At 55.3% G+C, this 13,451-nt stretch overlaps 1 protein-coding gene across 3 annotated transcripts in view; it reads right to left on the bottom strand.

The window, feature by feature from the left end:
- The window catches only part of SCN4A (sodium voltage-gated channel alpha subunit 4), a 33,026-nt gene extending 21,677 nt beyond the window's left edge, over window positions 1-11,349 (bottom strand). For 2 of the 3 annotated variants that reach the window (XR_011492424.1, XM_070479802.1), the window contains exons 1-9: window positions 10,631-10,715; window positions 10,218-10,346; window positions 9,646-9,737; window positions 7,101-7,379; window positions 5,402-5,465; window positions 5,011-5,152; window positions 3,268-3,477; window positions 2,513-2,666; window positions 215-453 (exon numbers count right to left, since the gene is read on the bottom strand). Coding sequence is in view for 2 of the 3 variants with exons in the window: in XM_070479802.1 (XP_070335903.1) it covers window positions 215-453; window positions 2,513-2,666; window positions 3,268-3,477; window positions 5,011-5,152; window positions 5,402-5,465; window positions 7,101-7,379; window positions 9,646-9,737; window positions 10,218-10,346; window positions 10,631-10,710 (1,389 nt within the window). In the remaining variant the exon portion in view is untranslated. Of the gene's footprint in view, window positions 1-214; window positions 454-2,512; window positions 2,667-3,267; window positions 3,478-5,010; window positions 5,153-5,401; window positions 5,466-7,100; window positions 7,380-9,645; window positions 9,738-10,217; window positions 10,347-10,630; window positions 10,721-10,869; window positions 10,989-11,076 lie in introns of those variants that run through there. The other variant, XM_070479803.1, reaches the window with a different exon arrangement.
- Window positions 11,350-13,451: the final 2,102 nt, after the last annotated feature.

Genomic DNA, 13,451 nt, shown 5'->3' with positions numbered 1-13,451 from the left:
CACTCTCTCTGCCCCCAAATACCCCGAAGCCCAAATTCCATGGATCTCCCCATGTACCTCCCCTGGTACATCAACTCATGTCCCTGTGTACCTATATGCTAGGAAAATAACCCCAGCCTGTCTCTTTATGCCCCCTAATCGTGCCCCTCACTCCCACACAGCCCGTGGGCCCTGTGGCCCCTCTCCTGTCCTGCCTCCCTTGTCACCCCCGTACCAGGTTGCCCACATTGAGCACACTGTCAAAGTGTTCTGTCATCGGGTAATGCTCCATGGCCATGAAGAGGGTGTTGAGCACGATGCAGATGGTGATGCCCAGGTCCACGAACGGGTCCATGACGATCAGGTGGATGATCTTCTTGAACTTCACCCACGGAGTGCAGCAGTTCCATATGAGCACTTTATGGGAACATTTGTACCACCATGGTGGGCATTTCTGGTGGGCCTCTTCCAGCTCTGAAAACAGACAGCAGATGAGGATCCACCCCCTCACCTGCTCCTTCCTCCACCTCCAACTTTGAGCCCACCTTCCAAGCCCCACCCCTCAGAGAGCCACACCTCAAGCCCCGCCCTCTCGGGGAGGTTCCCCCCAAGCCCCGCCTCTCAGTGGGTCACCCTCAAGACCCACCCCCAGACCCCGCCCACACGGCCCCACCCTCAATGCTCCATGCCCGCAATGACCAGTCCCTTGAAACTGAAGGTGTTAGTTGCTCAGTAGCATCCGACTCTTGGACTGTAGACGGCCAGGCTCCTCTTGTCCATGGAATTTCCCAGGCAAGAAGACAGGAGTGGGTTGCCAAGTCTCCTTATCCAGGGGACTTTCCCGACCCAAGGATGGAACCCAGGTCTCCTGCATCGCAGGCAGATTCTTTACTGTCTGAGGCACCAGGGAAACCCCATAAAGAGCCATGCCCTTAGAAGCCTTACCCCAGATCCCTTCTCCCAATGCTCTACTTCAGCTCCACCTTTTCAGTACACAATCCCCCTATGCAGTAGGGTGACTTCCATCCACTACCTATGGCCCAGGTCTGCGATCCTGGCTGGGGAGGGGCCCGAGGGCCTCAGGGAGAGGTGGGAGGCCACTGCAGAAGGCTGGGTCTCATTTCCAACTGTTGCTGGCCAGAGCCTCTTAGGAAAAGACCAAGTCCTCCCTGGGGCCTCTGCCTCGCAGTGCTGCTGGCTCCTCCAGACCAGACCCTGCCAGTACTTCCCCACCAGGGTAGCTTCCTGGAAACACGCCCTGTTCCTGCCCCTCCAGCTCTAACCCCTGGGGTTCTGTCAGGCCCATGGATATGCTACGTCTCCTCCAGGTCTTCCAGGCCTCTGGTGCCCATGGGAGTTCCTAGCCAGGGCGCGCTCTCATTTAATCCACCAAAAATGTATGAAGTAACTATATTAGTGCCTCCACGTCACAGATGAGGAAAGGGAACTGGAGTCAGGGGCTGTCCCATAGATATGTGGGTTTGAGGGCCTGAATGGGACACCCTAGGGAGGGAATGACTGAGCCTCTCCCCATCCAGCAGTTAGTAAACCGGATCTCTCAAAGGCTGCAGGTTGACAGTAACACCCCCACTCCCTACTGCAGGTGCTCAAACTGTGTCTGAGGGCCCAAACTTTCCACAGTGGTCCCAGCAAGGGCAATGTGGAGTGACATCCTTGGCTGGCTCTGCCCAGCATCCCCTGGGGTGTTCTCTGTCAGGGCACAGACATCTGGATGCCCTTCAGGCAAGGTCAGCTGGGATAGAGGTTTGCAAAGTCTTCCAAGTCCTTCCTGCCAAAAGGCAAGACACCTGGGGAGGGGACCCGATCCTTCTGATGTCAGATTTCCCTGCATCTTCCTTTCCTGCATCATTTCCTCCTCCTCCCTCCCTCCCATCCACACACCTGTGTTTCTTCCCATTCATTAATCTTTCAGCCCACCCACCCATCCATCAAACCATCTGTCCATCCATCCGCCCATGCATCCATCCATCCATTCACCTACTCATCCACTCACTCATCCATCCACTCACCCACCCACCATCCATCCATCCATCCTTCCAACCATCCATCCATCCATCCATTCATCCATGTGTATGTCTACTTACCTCTCCTTGTTACCTTAACCTAGTCTCCTGAGGCCTGGGGGGCAGCATGGGGTTTTTTGGGGGGTCTGTGGCTCTCTCTGGGCAGAGTTTGACTTTGACCTTTCGCTTTTACCCAGAAGATATTTGTGGAACAGGATCTCCAGTTTCCGGAACATTGGACCTTCCTGGTTAGTATTCTTATCCTGTCCTTTCCCATTGCCTTGGCAGCCCACAAGGCCTCCCGGAAGCCCCCAGTTCCCGCTGCAGCCTGGTCTTGTGGCCAGAATTGGGCCAGGTTAAGCCAAGACTATATTTATCACGGCCATTTCTTCGACGCCAATATTAAGTTACTGTCCTGAAGTTGGGCCCAGCCAGGCCCTCCCTGCCCCCACCCCGGGAGCCCGAGTGGCCCGATGGGCAGGATGGGTCTGGGGATGCCGGACACTCACCTTCCATGGCATCGGAAATGCCACTGTCTGTGCCACAGCTTGGCCTTGGAGGCCCCTTCTCCCCTGCCGATGTGTCCACGCTGCCATTGCAGTCTTTGCTGTGTGCTGGGTCCCCGTCCACCTCCCCACCTTCCAGAGCCTGGGCAGCCTTGGCCTGTGGACCAGCAGGGGTAATGGACATAAAGTCCATTACCAAGCCATGGGAATGGACTCTCAGAGCTTCTTCCTGAGTCCTTCAGGCTGGGGACCCCTCTTTTTGGCCTGCATCCAGTCTACTGCAATAGGGGTAGTTGGCGGTGGGGTGACAGGGTAGGGACCAAAGTGACTGAGGATCCTCATCCCTGAAGACCCGTCTCTGAAGCCTTGGCTGGCTCTGCACTTCATGAGATGATTGCTGAATGCACAGCTGCTCCCTGAGGCCTCATCAGCACCCACCTTCCCTCAGCCTGGACCCAGACACTGCCCATAAAAAATCATAAAACCATAGGTATTTGAGCTGGAAGGCTACTTCAGGTTTAACTATTCCAGATTCCTGGTTATGTACGGGGAAACTGAGGCACTGAGCTACAAAATACTCTTTCTACTGCCTGGGTGCCTCCCATCCCGCCAAACCTCCAACCTGAGCCTTCTGCTCCCCGTCCCCTGCCTCGCAGTCCCCGCCCCTCGCCTCCCCCTGCCTCTCAGCCTGCCCAGGGTACCCAGGCTGAGGGGCAGGGAGACCCCTGGATCTTCCCCCCCTCTCCCCTAGTCCAGACCTTCTCCAGCTCCTCCTGCTGTTTTTTGAATTTCTCCAGCATCTGCTGAAACTCCTCTTCTTTCTCCTGATCTTCGGCCAGGGTGGCCTCGTTCTGCTCAGCATAGGCCATGGCCACCACGGCCAGGATCAGGTTGATGAGGTAGAAGGAGCCCAGGAAAATGATGACCACGAAAAAGATCATGTAGGTCTTGCCGGCTGCTCGAAGGGTCTGGAAGTGAGGGAGGGGGAGGAAGTGTCACGTGGCACCCTGCCTGCTTTCACCCAGGGCCCCCCTCCATACAACCATTGCCCAGAGAGGCAGACAGGAAGGATCCCTCACAGAGCCTGGAGGTTTGAGGGCTTTTGAGGCAAGGTATGGCTTCGCAGGTGGCACCAGTGGTAAAGAACCTGCCTGCCAATGCAGGAGACATGAGAGATGTGGATTCGATCCCTGAGTCAGGAAGATCCCCTGGAGGAGGAAATGACAACTCACTCCAGTATTCTTGCCTGGAGAATCCCATGGGCAGAGGATCCTGGAGGGCACAGCCCATGGAGTCGCAAAAAGTCGGACACAACGGAAGTGACTTAGCACGCACGCACATAGATAATTATGTCATCTGCAAATAGAGACAGCTTTCTAGCTTCTTCTATGGCCACCCTTGACAGGTTAAACCACATTCTGGGGCATTTCAAAAATATGAACTTGGAACCCAGACCTTCCTGGGCTCCTGACTCAGAGAGCCTTGGGGACCCCAGCCAGACATCTTGAGATCAGAGACCCAGGATAAAAATTGGTGAATGTAGGCTTTGGGGTCAGCTTGAATTCTAGTTTTCCCATGATGCCTGGCACTAGTAATAGCTCAGCAAATAGAAGCTATTATTGTTATCGTTATTACTGTTGTTTATTTATTTTTGGCTGCGCTGGGTCTTCGTTGGTGCACACCAGCTTTCTCTAGTTGTGAAGAGCTGGGGTTACTCTAGCTGCAATGCACAGGCTTCTCATCGTGGTGGCTCCTGGTGTCTCAGAGCGTGGGCTCTGGAGCATGGGGTCAGAAGTCATGGTGCATGGGCTTGGTTGCCCCATGGCTTGTGGAATCTTCCTGGACCAGGGATCAAACCCATGTCCCCTGCATGGGCAGGCGGACTCACCTTCTTTTTTTGACTATTCATTTATTTGGCTGTGCCAGGTCTTAGTTGTGGCTTTTTTTCTTTTACTTTAAAAATTTTATTCATTTTTCATTGAAGGATGATTGCTTTACAGTATTATGTTGATTTCCACCATACATCAACATGAATCAGCCACAGGTGCACATAGCAGGCAGATTCTTAACCCCTGGACCACCAGGGAAGTCCCGTTACTATTATTATTAACATGGTCAGTGTTAGAAACATCACCAGGGACCGGAAGGCACTGTTCTCCAGACTCAACTTGCCCACCTGCAAACGGTGGAAGGTAAATAATTCTGGGCAGAGCTGGCGTCTAAACGACCTTACTGGTTACTGTGAGGAGGCCTGGGAGTCTGTGCTGAGCTCAGATCTCAGCTCCTGAGCAAATGAGGAAAAGGAAGAAAAGGCTGGGGCTCAGATCTGGGCAGGAACCGAATGTCAGAGGTGCCAAGAACCCATATATAGGGCCACTGAGGGGGTGCCTTGGAAGGGATGGCTTTGGTCAGGGTCCTGCCAAGCCCCAAGGAGGCCGTGGAGATGGAGGGAGGTAGGGCTGTGGGGCTGAGGGGCAGGGCAGGGCAGAGGGCCGCTGTACCAGCTGGAAGAGGTTCTCCCAGTAGTCCTGTGTCATGAGGCGGAAGAGGGCCAGGAAGGCCCAGCTGAAGGTGTCATAGCTGGTGTAGCCGTAGTTGGGGTTCCGCCCAGCCTTGATGCACTCGTAACCCTCAGGGCAATGCCTGCGGACAGGATGGGGACTGGTTTTAGGGAGAAAGGAGAGCTCCAGCTAGGGGCCACATGGGGGGCACTCCGAGAAGAAAAAAAACATCCTTTAGTCTTGTCTGCATCCTGAAAACACGTGCATGCTCACGAGTTGTCTTTACACCTCCATCTACCCCAGGTTCTCATCCCCAGTCATCCCCCATCTTCTGACAACCCTGGGGCCACTTTTTCCCATTCACCCTCCACCCCTCCCGGGTGTCACTCACCCAGCATCGCTGCTGTTCCCACAGAGCAGGGCGTCGTTGGAGCCCTCCAGGAAATAGAAGTTCCCTTTGGGAGTCAGAGGTCACAAAGGAAACATGTCACTGCACGGACACTGTGGGCACAGTACCCATCGCACACCTGTGGACACATCTGTGTGGACCACAGGCACCAGCACGTGGATGCTCTTGGGGCGCCCCTTCCCTCTCCTCTTTTTTAAAAAATTAATTTTTATTGGAGTATAGTTGCTTTAGTTGTGTTAGCTTCCACTGTACAGCAAAATGAATCAGCCACACACACACACACACATATATCCATTGCCACATGTATACTCCATATATACGTGGAGTCCCTTTGGGACTTCTTTCGAAGTCAGGTCACCACAGTGCTTCCCTTCTGGCTCAGCTGGTTAAAAGCCTGCCTGCAATTCGGGAGACCTAGGTTCGATCCCTGGGCTGGGAAGATCCCCTGGAGAAGGGAAAGGCTACCCACTCCAGTATTCTGGCCTGGAGAATTCCAAAGGGATCTCAAAGAGTCAGACACGACTGAGTGACTTTTTCACCTGAGCCATACAGTATGTTCTCATTAGCTATCTATTTTCTTCCTTCTCCTTTAAGGGCAGCTCCAAGTCCTAAGCTCTCTGGGTAGATACATTTTACTGTCATACTGCCTTGTATGGGGTATGGTGGGGGTACAGAGGGAGATGGGGGGACATGTACGTGTGTGCCTGGGGCTAGCACGTACCTGAGCAGGACCCCCAATGGAGGGGTGAGTGGGGGGCTAGAATCCAGGATGCCAGGTTGAAGAAGGTGGCATTTCTAAGCTGACGTTTCCATGTCCATTTTCTAAGCTGCCATGAGGAACCATGTGGACTAGTGGTTTCATGAGAACGCTGTCTTGTGTGTATGCACTTATGAAGTCTGGGTGTGTGAACAGGATGTGGGTGCCTGCTGCTGGCCCTGACAGGACGATGGAGAACAAGGAGCCCGCACACAGGGACTGTTGCTTTTCCTAGCAAAAGCTGTAGGATTTTCCAAACAATTTGGTGTTTGCTGTTACGTAAACCCTTTGAGAGGGTAACCGTTGTTTAGTTGCCAAGTTCGGTTTGACTCTTTTGCAACCGCATGGATTGTAGCCCACCAGGCTCCTCTGTCCATGGGATTTCCCAGGCAAGAATACTGGAGTGGGTCGTCATTTCCTTCTCCAGGGGTCTTCCCAACCCAGGGATCGAACCCAGGTCTACTGCATTGGCAGGTAGGTTCTTAACCACTGAGCCACCAGGGAAGCTTGGGAGAAGTATTGTAGTCTTTATTTTATAGGCAAAGATTCTGAGGGTCAGGAAGGTGAAATGACTTGTCAGAGGTTACCCAAGCTGTTAAGTGATGGGTTTACACTCAGGTCTTCCCCATGATCTTTGTAAAAAAAAAAAAATTATTTATGTATTTGGTCACACAGGGTCTCAGCACATGGGACCTTCATTGCAACATGCTGGATTTTTAGTTGCAGCATGAGAACTCTTCGTTGGGGCACGTGGGATCTAGTTCCCCCAACCAGGGATCAAATCTGGGCCCCTTGCATTGGGAGCATGGAGTCTTAGCCACTGGACCAACTGGGAAGTCCCTTCCTCATGTTCTTTATCTCACACAAGGGGCTGCCAATGGGGCTAGGAAGGACCCCACTGGCCTCCCCACCCTCCCTTCTTACCTTCATCATTGATGTAGGCATCCCAGTCAAAGGTATAGTTGCTGGCCCAGCTCTCCTGGCCATTCCAGGTGTTGTTGCTGTCCCAGGTGTCGTTGCCGTACCACGTGCCGTTGGTGTCATTGAAGGGCGGGGGCCAGCGCACACACTTCTGCCGCAGGTTTCCCATGAAGAGCTGCAGCCCCACCAGGGCAAAGACGCTCAGGCAGAAGACGGTGAGGATCATCACGTCCGAGAGCTTTTTCACCGACTGGATCAGGGCCCCCACGATGGTCTTCAGCCCTAATCACAGAGAGCAGGAGAGCGTGGCAGGGGGTAACTAGCGGACTCAGCCCCTCCGAGCCTCTGCCTGCTCCATCTCCTTCCAGCCTTGGCTTACTTGGGGTGCTACTTCCCTGAAGCCTTCCCAAATTAGCCCCATCCATCTCTGATTACAGCCTCCATCTCGAGCCTTCCAATGGCCACCGAATCTCAGCCACTAGAAGAATGGACTATGAAGACTACTGGGTGTTGCCTAACACAGGAGAGCAACAACTCGCAGGCACACAGTGTAACTTAATAAATGTCACTAAGTCAGGACTCCCAAAGTGTTCATAGAATGCTAATCTCATAAGCTGCGCCCTTCATGAAAGGGGTTCAATCATGTTTGGGAAAGGCTGAACTCTGTAGCACTTCCATAGCTGCTCAGTAGTAAAGAATCCGCCTGTCAATGCAGGAGATGCAGGTTCAATCCCTGTGTCAGGAAGATCCCCTTGGGGAGGGCATGGCAGCCACTCTAGTATTCTTGCCTGGAGAATCCCATGGATAGAGGAGCCTGGTAGGCTACATACAGTCCATAGGGTCGCAAAGAGTCAGATACCACTTAGCGACTCAACAACAACAACTAACCCTGTGGTACCCTTCTGGAGGGTCCTTATGTAGATTATCCTATCAGAGGCTCGGAAAAGTTCTACAGAAACAAAAGCTTTTTAATACCATGTTTCAGCTTATTTGACACAGAACCCTTTCTCTTTTAGCCTGTTCACACCCAAGGAACAGCAGGGTTCACTCTGAGAAGCTCTAGGCTGACTTTGCAATATCGTTGCATTCTGCCCCTTGGAACTGGCAAGGGCATAGCCAGATTGTATGGAATTTCAGGCTCAGGTTCCATCATTTATGGGAGAACCATAACTTCTTCCTTGGGCCTAATCAGGGTGTCTCTCACTTCAATATTTGTTTATTTCCTTTTCTTATCCTGGTATGAAGACAGATGCTCAGCAGCTTCAATCATAAGAGCCTTACGAGCTCTGAGGACGCTGGAAGCGTGGCACGGAGGGCAGGTATTGTGGCCTTGACTTAGTGGCTAACATGCCGTGTTGCCTTCAGTAATGTCTCCTCTCCGGGGGTCCCTCCTTCCTCAACTGCAATTCACAAAGGCTCTGGACTAGAGAAAACTAAGGTAATTCCTAGCACTAAGAAGTAACAACTTCCCTGTCTCCTAGAGCCTGTTCTCCATGCCTTTCAGATCATCTTTCTCTCCTTTTGGAGAAGGGAATGGCAACCCACTCCAGTATTCTTGCCTAGGGAATCCCATGGACAGATGAGCCTGGCGGGCTACAGTCCACGGGGTTACAAAGAGTTGGACATGATTGAGTGACTACACTTCGCTCCTTTAATGAACCTTCTCCAGTTTCTTCACATGCTTTTTTGAGGGTCTGGATGATCCAGATTCTATTTATTTCATGCATCTCGATGCATTACTTTGGAACTGCCCTGGCCTCATGGCTCAGCGGGGATGTGGTGTGTTCATTAGGGTGTGGACTTTCCATCACTGAGTCCCTCTGTGTCTCTCAGGTGCAGCGCCCTGCTCTGCCCAGTCTGTTATTTCATTTAAAACATGAACGCTATGCCAGGGCTTCCCTGGTAGCTTAGTTGGTAAAGAGTTCCCTGCAACGCGGGAGACTCAGGTTCGATCCTGGGGTGCGGAAGATCCCCTGGAGAAGGAAATGGCAACCCACTCCAGTATTCTTGCCTGGAGAATCCCATGGACAGAGAATCCTGGTGGGCTACAGTCCATGGGGCTGCCAAGAGTCAGACACGACTTAGGGCCTAAATCACCACCACCGCCTCCCAGTGCCAGGCATGGCTCGAAGCACCTTGTTGCTATCAAGGCTTTGAATTCTCATAATAACTGAGTGAGCAGTACTGTCATTAGTCACAGTTTACAGATATGGAAACTGAAGCCGACAGGGTAACCGTTTAACCAAGGTCAAAGTCAGGAAGTGATAGAGATGGGAGTTGAACCCAGGCAGTCTGGCTCCAGAGTCTGTGCTCTAACCGCCTTGCTATGCTGCCTCTCAAAGCCCACCCTCCCACTTGGGGCCCCTTCTTCTCCCTGTAGACACATAGGACCCCCCACTCTGTGTCCAGGCTTTGAAGTGGGTGCTACGCCACCTGGGAGGGTTATGACCCTGGGTCAGGCTCCCAGAATTTGAGTGCCCCCTTCCAGGCCTGGGCGAGGGGGCAGGCCAGCTGGCCCAGGCAGAGGGCCCCTGCACCTCCCCTGTACCTGGGATGACCGTGATGGTTTTCAGGGCCCGCAGCACCCGGAAGGTTCTCAGCGCTGAGATGTTGCCCAAGTCCACAAATTCCGTCAGGTACCTGGGTGGGGGGGTGGGGGTGAGGGCTGTGTCAGAGCCAAGGGGCAGGTAATGGGGCAGAATGAGGCCCAGAATGAGGATTCCCAAGGAATCCTTGTATTTGGGGTTACTGTGGAGATGCAGGGGACAGGTTAGGGACTGCAGGCTCCTATCGGGGCCTGAGAGGTGGGAAAGAGTGCAGGGGCTTTGCTGAGGAGTGGGGAGGTGGCAAGGGTAGCCCAGCTCTCCCCGTGGGTGGGGGCCTGGGGGCCTGGGTCGTATGTGCTGTGTGGAGGGGCACCCGAACGGACAGTCTCCAGGTCAGACCCCGAGAGTGACAACTCCTGGAAAGGTGCAGCCCACTGTCTGCACGTCGGACCACAGCCCTACAGCTCAGCCTCGGAGGGTCGTCACCCAGCTCACTCAGCTGCCCTCTCTGAGGCCTGGCTCCCCTCCCCTCCCTCGCATCAGCCTCCAGACGCCCCCAGGGGCCCCTGCTCACGCCATCATGATGACGCTGAAGTCCAGCCAGTTCCAGGGATCCCGGAGGAATGTGAAGTCATCGATGCAGAAACCTCGGGCCAGGATCTTGATGAGGGACTCGAAGGTGTAGATCCCTGTGAAGGTGTACCTGGCGGGGAGAGGGCGGGCCAGGGCCAGGCATGTCACACCTGGGCCAGGATGTGGGTGGCAGAGGCGGGCCTCCTGGGAGGGAGGGCACAGAAATGACATATGCCACCCACGGGGCTGAGGACATCAGTGAGAGTGACAGTGTGAGCCACTCTGGGGACTTAGGGGACTGATGGAGCGACAGGGACAGTGTTTGTCTCCCTGGAACACAGAGCAATGGCCACTTGGGGCATCCTCCGAGGGGAGACACTGGGGAACCAGGGGGGATGGGGGCGGGGCACTTACTCCACGTGCTTGGACCAGGAAGGCGGGTCACTCATGGTCATGAACACGCAGTTGGTCAGGATGGTGATCATAATGAACATGCTGAACAGCGTTGGGGGGAGGGTCAAGGAAAGTGAGGGAGCAGGTGGGGAGGAGAGGAGGACAGAGGGCCTCCTCGCCCAGAGCGCCCCGTTCTTGCCCACCCCTGACCCCTGCCTGCCTTTCCCCGGCCCTGCACTCGCCCCACTCTGCCAGGATATGAGTGGATGAGCACCTTGATGGCACAGCGTCTGACGATGCTGAAGGGGCTCAGGAGGTAGAGGGCAGGCGTGGCTGAGAAGCGGAAGATGGACTTGCCCTTGTTGAGCACGATGAAGGTCTGCGGCAGGGAGAGAGCTATGAGGCCTGGGACAGGCAGACGGATGGACCAGGACAGACAGGTGGAGGGAGGCCTCCCCGGCGCGGACCTTCTTGTCGCTGTAGTAGGGATCCAGATCCTCCAGCGGGATGCCGATGACCTCCGGCGGGGGATCCCCATAGATGAGCGGCAGATTCTTGCCCGCCTCCATGTCGCTGCGCGGCTTCCGCTCGGTCTCCTCGATCTCCATCTGCTTGTTCCGCAACTGCCGGGCCTCCTCCTCCAACACCCGGCGCTCTATGGCTGCCAGGGACTCCCGGGTGAAGGGGCGTAGGCTCTCGGGGCCCAGAGGCACCACGGTGGGCAGAGACGCGTTGGCCATCTTCGCATCCTGGGCTCAGGGGCCAGCAGGGTGGCGGGCAGCTGGGGCAGCTGCAGCGTGCAGCCCCCGGGGTGCTGGGCGGCCACCCCGCCCTGGGGCTGTGGTCCCGCTACTCACCTCCTGCCTGCCCCGGGGCCAGGGCGGGCAGGTTGGCGAGCAGGCGCTGTTGGAACTGGAGGATGTGCCTGCGGGGCCGGGGTGTTGCTGTTGCACAGATGCTGGACACAGAGCATCACCTCCGAGCCCCGCACCACACTCGCCCCAGCAGGGGGTTGGCTCCCCTCTGCACTGACAGAAAACCAACCAGGTCCTCTTCTCCCTCGGGGACTTGTGGCCAACGCCCCCGTGCCTTCAACCACCTCCTGGGCCCGAGTTCTGGGAACTGTGTGGCTTCAGCCTACGGGGAACAGAGAAAACCACAGCAGGCTGTACCCCTGTTACTTCGATCCTGCAGTGAGGCAGAAAGGAATAGGATGTGAGATGTGAGGGTAGACCCAGAGGATGGGCCCGGCAGGGTCAGCCTAAAGCAGGAATGGCAAACAGATTTCATCTTGAAGGCTGACATGGATCAGCTGCTCTTGGCTGCCTGGAGATGTGGGTCAAGACCATGTGGGCTGGAGACAGACTCCGTGCAAGGAGACTGCTGGGATTGATTAGTGATGTCTGCCCGGGGCATGAAAGAGGAGGATGCGGTGTACCTGCCACTCTTCACCATATCTGGCCTGGAGGGAGCAGACAAGGAAGATGTGTGAACACCCAGCACCTTGTCCTGAGCTTTGGGGAGGTGTGATGTTGGGTGGGGAGCGGGAAGAAGGAAGATTCCCAGGCTCTGGGGAGAGTCTCAACAGCTTCCTCCTCCACAACTCGTGGGATCTAACCTATGGGCAGGGAGGGGGAACTGGAGCAAGAAAATGCAAGGTGTGTGTGTGGGACCATGTCAGGAGAGCTTGCAGGTGCTAACATGGAAGAGCAGGATACACAGGTAAGGTCCTGGGGAGAAAGAGATGGACAGTTTCAATGGTGGGGGCAGGACTGGAGCTCCCAGGAACTGCTTTTGGCTGGTGGTCCCTGTATTAACTGGGCAGATAGTGGGGCGCCTACCAGGAGCCTTGGAGGCCCATGAGAGCTACACACTGTGTCTCCTGGCCAGTCCCTTGGTTGCTACTACTCCCCTCCTCCCCCAAAGCCTACTTGAGCCTGTTCTTCGTGGAAGGGAGGTAATGGTGGGTCACCTATGGCAAAGGCCCTGGGGAATGACCCACATCAGGAGACGGACGCAGGGACATCTCAGCCACCTGGTCACACACAGCCCTCCCAAGGCCCCCACGGACAGAGGCCCCAGAGATACCCAGGGCTACACCAGAGGGCAGCTCTGTCATAGTGGGTCCAGATGCCCGAGCAGTGCCCAGGCCAGTGCGGGCACTTCCTCAGGCTTGGTCAACAGGTGGGGAGGGTGGCCCGGGGAGCGGCTGGAACCATTGGGCAGAGCAGGCCACACACCACTCCCCCCGGCCTGACTGCCCAGCTGCTCCCTCCCATCACCCGGGGAGTCGTGTTTCCACGGGGATGACTTTGCTCATTCCTGCCCACCCCATCCCTCAGCTGCTCATCGGCCCTGTCGTGTGCGTGGGAGTGTGTCTGCATGGACACACACATGTGCATTCGTGCACACACACAAGTGTGCACACCCAGCTTGAAACCCCTTCTCACACTGACCCCACAGTTGTACCACCAGTTGCCTCACACCTTCTCTCCTTCATCCCCATCACTGGTCCCACGTATGTGTCCGAACAGAAGACATTGACCTGCCAGATGGACCATGGCCAACGAGCACCCTCCCAGTTCATGGGCCCCACTTGGCACAATTCTCTGGCCTGATGCTGCTCCCTCCCTCCTTTGCAGGAGTCCAAGTGAAGGAGAGCAAACCAATCAATCCTAAAGGGAATCAACCCTGAATATTCATTGGAGGGACTGATGCTGAAGCTGAAGCTCCAGTACTTTGGCCACCTGACACGAAGAGCCAACTCATTGGAAACGATCCTGATCCCTGGAAAGGTTGAGAGCAGGAGGAGAAGAGGGCAACAGAGGATGAGATGGTTGGA

Source organism: Odocoileus virginianus, chromosome 17 (assembly GCF_023699985.2).
Source record: "Odocoileus virginianus isolate 20LAN1187 ecotype Illinois chromosome 17, Ovbor_1.2, whole genome shotgun sequence".
In the NCBI taxonomy this organism is placed as follows: domain Eukaryota; kingdom Metazoa; phylum Chordata; class Mammalia; order Artiodactyla; family Cervidae; genus Odocoileus; species Odocoileus virginianus.
Note: the sequence above shows the minus strand (reverse complement) of the source record. Positions and strands in the feature narration are given on the sequence as shown.